The following is a 9,396-nucleotide window of genomic DNA, read 5'->3' on the forward strand; positions in this document are numbered from 1 at the left end:
CAAACAGACAAAACTATAAGATATAATGAAAGTACATTTATTGAAATTTTAAAAAACTAAAACAGAAATATGCTTTAGGTAAATATTTAAAATTAAGTGTGATAGATATCGCACAGAAACTTGGTAGTTTCTTATTGACAACAAAAGCTGTCTATTCTGATTTTTGAACAATAAATATGTGAAAATAAAATACATAAAAGCTGTACGAAAGCAAGCTGCCTGATACAGATGCAGGCACCTTTACTTTGTAAACACTTACTAATCCTGAGATGCAGCTCCCAGGTACAGCCCTTGCCTACTCTGCCAAGTCCTGGGTTTGACCTCAGCACCACAACAGGTCCTTAGATCCACATTTACCAAGTCTTCCCTGGGCTTAAAGTACAAGATCAAAGGTGTCAGAAAATTATCTGATGCCCAGGACATGGGAGGCAATGCTAAATCAGTTATGCAGAATTTTCATACTATATGACTGAGGCCACCAAGATGGTTTAAAAGGTAAAGGCAGTTCCCATCAAGCTTGACAATCTTGACTTGATCCCTGGGACACACAGGGTGAAGAAAACCAATTGTCAAAAGTTGTCCTGTGACCCCTATGCATAAATGCATGTTTTCTCACTGGCACATGGAACAAACAAACAAATGTAATACACTTAGTCATGTCAATAAAGTTCAATACATAAAAAAAGATGTGACTTTTTTTTAAGAACAGTCATAAAATATACTCCTATGTAAGCAGAGTTTAAGATGTTACTGAAACTAGCCTGGCATGGTGGCACATGCCTTTAATCCCAACACTTGGGATGCAGAGGCAGTTGGTTTTCTGAGTTGGTAGCTAACCTACAGAGTGGGTCTACAGAGTGAGTCCCAGAATAGCCAGCCAGGCTACACAGAGAAAACCTGTCTTGAAGAAAAAGGAAGAAACAATGTTGCTGAGACATAACATAGGAAAGGGGAACTGTCAGCACCAAGTGACAACGGTGCTGTTTTTCAAGATAGGGTTTCTCTGTGTAGCCCTGGCTGTCCTGGAATTCGATCTGTAGACCAGGCTGGCCTCGAACTCAGAAATCCGCCTGCCTGTCTCCCAAGTGCTGGGATTAAAGGTTCCTACTGTTGTACTAATTCTATCTTCCCACCCTAAGAGATGTTTCTAGATTGTATTCCAAATGTATTGTCTACATACAACATTTATTATGTACTGATGCCTCCTAAATAACATCCTGAATTTTGAATTTGTGTCATATCTAACACTTCTGCAAAAGTATGATGTATGAATTAAGTAAAATGCTATTAATATCAGCCCTTATTGGTTACTTTTGCTTTTCCTCTTTATGCTCAATAGAAGATCTCAAGCTACCAATCTTATTTTTATTACAAAACTTATTTCAGGCACAAGGAATTTTAAAAGACTTAAAACTTTTTTATACATGTGTGTCCCTATGAATGTATGCCGTGTGTGTGTTTGTGTGTGTGTGTGGGGGGGGGGGTGACTGTAGTGAAGGCAGGGAAAAGAGAAGGAATCAGGCTCAGCTAAAGGGATTCTTAGTCTGGAAGTTGATTAAATATGTGTGTCCAGAGTCTGAAAACCCATGGAGACAAACACCTACAGTATATCAATTTCCTGCCTATATGCTCCATTTCAATAGAGTCTTTTTAAAAAATATCTGTTTTACTACTAGAAGATTGCTGAAATCTCAGGTCTTCTGAAATCTTGGATAAATCACTAGAAATCTCAGGCTTCGGTCTTTCATCTATGGCAGCACAGATAGAGCATGAGAATTAAACCCACACATTTAATAAAAATTGTGTTTAAAATTGCTTTTTTAGGTATTTGAGTTAAAGCAGTGAACAAAGACAATTACTGTGCTCACACAGACTCGATCCAACTCTAAGGCTACAAGGGATGGGGTAGGGGGGCGGGGGTTGAAGTAAACAAAAATATACAACATCCGAGGCAGGCGGATTTCTGAGTTCAAGGCCAGCCTGGTCTACAGAATGAGTTCCAGAACAGCCAGGGCTATACAGAGAAGTCCTGTCTTGAAAAACCAAAAAAAAAAAAAAAAAAAAAAAAAAAAGGTATTAAGATGCCTTTTTTTACAAAAGGGGGACAGTTTAAGCTTAAGTAAGAACTGTGTTCGTATGGATTTTTTTTTTTAAAGATTTATTTATTTATTTTATGTGTAGGATTACACTGTAGCTGTACAGATGGCCATGAGCCATCATGTGTGTGGCTGCTGTTGAACTCAGGACTTCTGCAGGACCCCCCCCAACTCCCCCCCAACCCCACCCCCACCCCCAGCTCCCTAGCTGCTAGTTCCAGCCCTGTTCCCTCTGGTGTAATTTACTGCAGCTGTGTTCAGACACACCAGAAAAGGGCATCCAATCTCATTAGGGGTGGTTGCGAGCCACCATGTTATTGCTAGGATCCGAACTCAGGACCTTCAGAAGAGCAGTCAGGGCTCTTACTTGCTGAGCCATCTCGCCAGCCCTGTGTGTTTTATTTAATACAGAGTTTTACTTTTTCATGATGCATTGTGGTTTTGGTAGCTAAAATTACTCCAAATTACTTTCCAAAACATACAATTCTATTTCTTATATGTGCCTTACTGACTTATATATGTTTAATTTTTTAATTTTGTTTGTCTCTTTTTTCATAGAGAACATCTTAGAGGACCATGATGTTCACCAACTGGAGGATTTTTGCAGTGAATCATCAGAAAACGTTCGGTGTGCACCTTAATGTAAGTGTTTCTTACAAAAATGCTTGTATTTAGTCTAATTATTTTTTTTCCCAGAGGCTGAGTTTATAGTTCATCATCCCAAATTTGGTTTGGTCAGACTGCCTTAATTTCATTGGAAATGCAACTTAAAAATTTCCTTAGCAGTAAAAAAGAGCGTCTGACAAAATGAAGTGCTATTCTCACGAGGTAATAAAATGTTGAGCGTTTTGGAGGAGGCTTGGTTTTTTTTTGTTTTTTTTTTTGTTTTTTGTTTTTTGTTTTTTTTTTTGTCTCTTCCAAGAATGGCAGTACTTCATGCTCACCCTTACACAGTTAACTAAGTGTGCTTCTCTTTCTCTCTCTCTCTCTCTTCCTCCCCTCTCTCCCACCCCTCTCTCTCTCCCCCCCCCATGCTCCTCTGTGTGTGTACACACACTTGTATGTGGGTCTGTACATTGAAATACCTGTGAAGTAAATTCTGTGCCATTATGTCAAGCTATAGCATCATTATTAAATAGTGAGGTACAACCTTCTGTAGAGCTGTTGGAAGCCAATTTCTGAGGCAGGTTGGCACTTGCCTCATGTTTCATGAGAGCAGCTTCCTGTAAGCTTTATTCTAACACGAGATCTATATATATTTTGTAAACTCTTACTTTGATTATGCATTGCAAATATGAATCCTCAAATGGAGCCATGCCCTCTGTCACTGACCTACGGAGACTGGGCTGTTTCTCCTTCAGCAGTGACCCAGCAGGGAGCGTTGGAGAGCCTGTAACCCAGGCAATGCAGGCCTGGTCAGTAGGCTGTCAGTTTATTTTGCTAGTTTAAAATTACTTAAGCAGCAATCTGAGGACTATATATTTCCACTGAAAGAGCATATAGAAATTCTTGTTCTGTAGCCTCAAGCTTAAGATCTTCCTGCTTAGCTTCCTGATTTCTGGGATTATAGGCATATGTCACTACACCCAGCAAAAATATGTATTTTCTGTTTTCTATGCTTGATGTGTATTGCTAGAGTAAAATTAATGTCAATTTCTTTTTGTCTCTCCTAGACTATGTGTTACTGTAAAATAAAAGCAAATTTAAAAAGATTAAAGACTCAGGTGCCTTTTAGAAGAAACTACAGTTCCCCACCAGGTACAAATATTAAATTCTTCTAATTTACCTAAAACCTTGTTCTCTCCTTCTCACATTATCTTTCCTTTTCTTTTGTTGAAGAATCTTGCTTTTTAGAGGTTTCCAATCTGTTTTAACTTCTTGGCTACTTCCATGAGATTACTAGGTGAGAGGGTTTTGGTAGATGTGAGGCGGATGGGTACCAGTGGAGTTCTGTTCCTCCTCTCCAGGGCTTCTGAGGGGCTCAGCAAAGGGAGAGTGGGTGGGGTTAGCAGCTGGCTTCTAAGTTTAGTATGTGAATCTACTTATTTTTAGTTTATTGCTGATCTTTATGTTAGCATGTTTTCTGTCAATAGAGATTTATTTACTAGAATAATTTACTTTGAAGAATTTTAGAAGTTCGTTTACATATTTATCTGGAATATTTTAGATTAGAGGCTTGACTGCTAGACTCTGGAATGCCTGGGAACTGAACACTTCTTCCTTGGGGCCTCTTTGTTTGAAGTAAACAAGTAGTACTAAGGCGGGCTGTGGTGACTCTCGCCTTTAACCCCAGCACTTGGGAGGCAGAGGCAGGCGGATTTCTGAGTTCGAAGCCAGCCTGGTCTAGAGAGTGAATTCCAGGACAGCCAGGGCTATACAGAGAAACCCTGTCTCGAAAAACCAAAACCAATCAACCAAACAAACAAACAAAAAACAAATAGTACTGATTAAACTTAGCTTAACTCTGTTGACATTCCTGTGACCCAGTTTATCATATGCAAATAAAGAGATGAAACATTACTGATTGGCTGTTGACGTACAAGGATTTACAAGTTATGGGATGCATGTATGGATATAGGCTTTGTGCTCTGCCTCAGCTAATTTAATTGTGCTGTGTACTTTGTCCTTTTGTCTTTAGACTGCCCAATGAGGTTTTAAAAATGTAAATCTGTTCTTATTTTAGAAATTTGAAATACTTGGTTTAAATAGCATGAAAGGAGATTATATTCACAAGTAAAACTGTTGTTCCTTCTTAAGCTAGCATGGAGTGATCACTATTGACATTTTTCATGTAAGAAATAACCATATACCAAGTGGTGGTGGCACACGCCTTTAATCCCAGCACTTGGGAGGCAGAGGCAGGCGGATTTCTGAGTTCGAGGCCAGCCTGGTCTACAGAGTGAGTTCCAGGACAGCCAGAGCTATACAGAGAAACCCTGTCTAGGAAAACCAAATTAAAAAAGAAAAGAAAAGAAATAACTATATGACTGTGTGGCGATTCGTATTAAAACTCTAGTACAAACAAGGCTGAGGAAGGAGGCTTGAGAGTCTAACTCCAGGCAGGACTCTGTACAAGACTCTGCCTCAAAAACCTTAGTGCTGTGCTGCAGACTTTTCACCCAGCGTTCCGAGGAAGGAGGAGCTCAGTAAGTTCAAGGCCAGCCTGATCTCCATCTCAAGTCTCAGGCCAATCAAGGCTTCATAGTGAGACATGGCCTCATAAAAACCAAGTCAAACCAAATCAACCAAGGAAAGCATTAAATAACTAAAATAAAAGAAGAAACACTAAACAGTGTTGGGCTCTTTCATCTTCTGACTGACTGCACTCAGGCTGGCTGGCTGTCTCTAAAGGCGTCCGTCGGGCTGGCATTGCTGAAGGAAAAGAGGTTCTGACCTGCATGGCAGCTCACTAGCAGTTGCTCACTCAGAATTTATCAAGACTTAAAAATGCAGGTTTACATGTCTACATGGTTAGGTTTTTCCTTTTATTTAGGATCTGCTGTTACCTTCTATCATATTGTTATGAACACCAATTCTACCATTCTGTAAGTAGAGGTGTAATAAGTAACTGATTGAAACAAATCTGTTTGTGTGTTTTGTTTTTCAAGATATGGTCTCTCTGTATTTCTGGCTCTCCTGGAACTCACTCTGTAGACTAGCCCAGCCTCAAGCACATAAAAAATCCACCTGTCTCTCCGTCCTGACTGCTGGGATTAGAGGTGTGAACCTCCACTGCCTGGAATAATCTGTATTTTTTTAAGGATTTGGTTTAGAAATTGTTCTGTAGGTGGGAGTTAATAAAAGAAATTTGTATCTAGAACTTGTACCATCAACCACAGCTTTCTTACTAGTAGAAAATGAATCCTAAATAAGTGTATGTTATTGAGCTTGATTTAGTTTGATCTGGAATGTTGTATATGCTTTAATTTATTTTTTATGTTTTCATTTATAAGTTAAAAGAAAAATTTTTTAATAATTTAACAGTTTAATTTGAATTCTTTTCCTACTAGGCATCATAGGAAGTGATGTCAAATCTCTTCATTCCATCATTAACCCTCCTGTGGCCAAGTAAGTACTGTCATTAGACTGATTTTCTACAGGCTGCTGAGGAAGTGCAGAAGTCTTCTCTGACAGTCTTCCCTAGTGACTTTTGTAGTTTCTGTTGTTTCTCTATAACTGTTAGTATGTATTTCAAAAGATTTTTTTCTCAGTTAAATATTAAGAATTTTTAATGTAACAAAAATGAATATAGATTTTTTTTTAAGATTGTGATTAGCCCTTTTATTACTTAGCTATTCTGTATGATAGTGTGGTACATCAACAGGAATGGGTAAGACAGGGTGGTGGGGTGAATATGGGCAAAATATATCATATACATGTATGAGAATGTCATAGTGCACCCCTTATTATATGTACCTAATGAATACAGATAATAGATCCAAAAATAGGTTTTGCATTTGTCTTTGTTCATAATTGCATATATAGTAGGAATACTAATCACCTCTAAAATTTGCATAGCATACATATTTTGGTTGAAATATACACCTCATAATGCATACTTTTTTCTCCCTTTCAAACAGAATTCGTAATATTGGAATTATGGCTCATATTGATGCAGGCAAAACTACCACCACAGAAAGAATTTTGTACTATTCTGGATACACAAGATCACTGGGAGGTTAGAATGGATTCCTCCTGTCCCCAGCCCCCGCTAGCAAAAGCATCATTGGAAAAGATTTTGGTTAAGATGTCAACTAGAGTATGGCATGGAGTCTCTGATGTCTAAACTGCAACATTAAGATAAGGTAGCTGCAACATCACTGGAAGGTCTTCCGAGACTCAGCTCAGCATTGAGTCCCCCACGGCTGTCATGGGTCTCATTTGATACTCGTCTACTGGAAGGCTGTAGGACAGAACCATGCTTAGCATTAGGCGTTTCTTTCTACAAGAGCTACCCAATAAGAAGACTGAGCACAGTGTTCACGTTTCACATAAGGGACATTCTTTGCCCGGGTCAGGGAAGCCCTAGATATGTAACTCCAAGTATAATGTTTTCCCAGTTAATAGAGTTTACCAGTAAGGAAGAGGAGGAGGAGGAAGAGAAAGAAGGTGATGATGATTGTGTATGTGTGTGTGTGTGCCCTAGCCACATAGTTGACATGCTTCTATTGTCTAATTTCTAGAAGAAGAAAAAGCCTGGAAAGTTAAGCTCAAATTGTTATATGGAAAAGGATGATTTTTGTCATTCCTTAGCTCAGTGTTGGTTTTCTAAGGTCTACAGTCTACTGCTCGATTATAGCTTTTGCAAACTGGAGTTACTTCTTAGTAGGTCCACACTTATGGCTCCCCAGAGCAGCTTTTTGGTTTTATTTGCATCAGTTTTTGAGTGTTCCTTGTTTGTTTTTTCACAGCTCCATATGTGCAGATACTGTATTTTCATACATATTCACTCACACCACACATCCTGCTCAACCCTTCTTCCCAGCTGGTCCATTTTTTTATTTTCATGTGAGCATGTGAGTGGGTGGGAATAGAGCTGTGTGAGTGTGTCTGTGAGTGTGAGAAGATATGTGAGTATATGAATGTGTGTGAAAGTGTGAGTATGTATGTCAGTGACTGTTTATGAGAGAAAGAGTAATGGGAAGCTAGATGCCATTTTGGGGGTCTTCTATTGATATAAGTACTTAGTATAATGGTATGATATCCTATATTCATGAATTTTGAATTGTAAAAATAACTTTCATGTATTCGTTGCCTATAAATTTAATCAGAATAAAAGGTGTTACTCAAGAATCACTGGAGTCAGCTTTTAGGATTAAGTTTAAGCATGGGTTTATACTGAAGACTTGTCCTTAGCTTTATTTGCAGACGACTCCGGCTCTGGAGAACAGCAGTGAGAGCCTTTGTAGATGCTAACTTAACTAGGGAGGAATGTTTTCCATTCCTCATGCATGCCGCTGCTATCTGACTTTATTGGACTGGACTAGCTTTTATATCCTGCCTCATCTTGTCCTCGTGACAACCTGGCAAGGGTAATTCTGTTATGTGAGATTTACTGTACAAGCCAGGATAATCAAGGTGGCAGGAATAAGCATAAAGTTAGGAGGGAGCCTGATGAGTGGACTTGAGTGAGCTCTGCTCCACCTCCTAGCAAGGGATGTGGCACACAGAGGGAACAAGAAACATCAGACTAGGACTAAAGTGCAGGATGTGTGGTTTAGTTGAATTAAAGACAAAAAAACTTTCACAACACAATTACTAATCTCGATGAAAATGCTTTTCTCTCACAAAGGTTTTATATAGAGAAACAAAGAACTTTAAGTATTAAACTAAATAATTTAAGTGGCTTTTTCTCAGCATATTCAGCTATCCTGGGGGGAGGTGTATTGAGAACCAGTATGATGTACTTGCTTTGAACTCAACTGTGGCCTCTTTTTCCTGATTAGATGTTGATGATGGAGACACAGTGACGGATTTCATGGCTCAAGAGCGAGAAAGGGGCATTACCATCCAGTCAGCAGCTGTGACTCTTGACTGGAAAGGGTATAGAGTCAATCTGATTGATACCCCAGGTATGATGAATCTTTGTCATCGCAAAGAAGCTACATCGCTTAGGCTATTTCTGTGGGTTGTTTTTAAAAATTGTGGTCAGAACCATGACATCTCCTGTCTGAATCATTTATGTGTATAGCTTCACATATTTACTGCATTCACATCACTGTAGTACAGATTGCCAGAGCTTTTCATCTTGTAGAGCTGAAGCTATCCTTGGTAAGCAGCAGCTCGCCTCTGCTCCTCCCCACTGAGCTGCGCTTTACATCTGCCCATGGCATGGCTCTAGACACCTCCTGTAAGTGGAATCACACCATGTTCGCCTTTTTGTGATTGGCTTATTTATTTCAGTTAGTTTGAAGTCTTCACTTAACAGGGATCTCTTCCTTTTAAGGCTATATTATACTCCATGTGTGTGTACTTGTCTCTCAGTATACGTGAGGAATTGATTTTAGGATCCCATGTAGATACCAAATTTGTAGATGTTTAAATTCCTTATAGAATGGTATATTTCCACATAACCTATATTTATCCTCTTGTATAGCTACAGTATCTTAATACAAGTGACTATTATATAAATAGTTATTTTATACTGTTTAGAGAATAATGATAAGAAAAAAATGTCTGTTCATGTTTAGAACAAACACCTTTTTTCCTGAATCCTTTCAGCCTGTAACTGCATCTCTAGACTCAGAACATGGAGGGAAGCAACTGTCTCTCCCACACTTTGTTTGCTGTGAATGTGGGT

At 38.9% G+C, this 9,396-nt stretch overlaps 1 protein-coding gene across 2 annotated transcripts in view; it reads left to right on the plus strand.

Annotated features, from left to right (window-relative positions):
• The window catches only part of Gfm2 (G elongation factor mitochondrial 2), a 36,983-nt gene that overhangs the window by 742 nt on the left and 26,845 nt on the right, over window positions 1-9,396 (plus strand). The window contains exons 2-6 of one of the 2 annotated variants that reach the window (XM_031360657.1): window positions 2,655-2,738; window positions 3,770-3,854; window positions 6,107-6,164; window positions 6,677-6,774; window positions 8,543-8,668. In XM_031360657.1, coding sequence (XP_031216517.1) covers window positions 2,673-2,738; window positions 3,770-3,854; window positions 6,107-6,164; window positions 6,677-6,774; window positions 8,543-8,668 — 433 coding nt within the window. In that variant the 5' untranslated portion in view covers window positions 2,655-2,672. Of the gene's footprint in view, window positions 1-2,654; window positions 2,739-3,769; window positions 3,855-6,106; window positions 6,165-6,676; window positions 6,902-8,542; window positions 8,669-9,396 lie in introns of those variants that run through there. The other variant, XM_031360658.1, reaches the window with a different exon arrangement.

The sequence above is a fragment of the Mastomys coucha genome, unplaced genomic scaffold (genome assembly GCF_008632895.1).
Source record: "Mastomys coucha isolate ucsf_1 unplaced genomic scaffold, UCSF_Mcou_1 pScaffold8, whole genome shotgun sequence".
Lineage (NCBI taxonomy): Eukaryota > Metazoa > Chordata > Mammalia > Rodentia > Muridae > Mastomys > Mastomys coucha.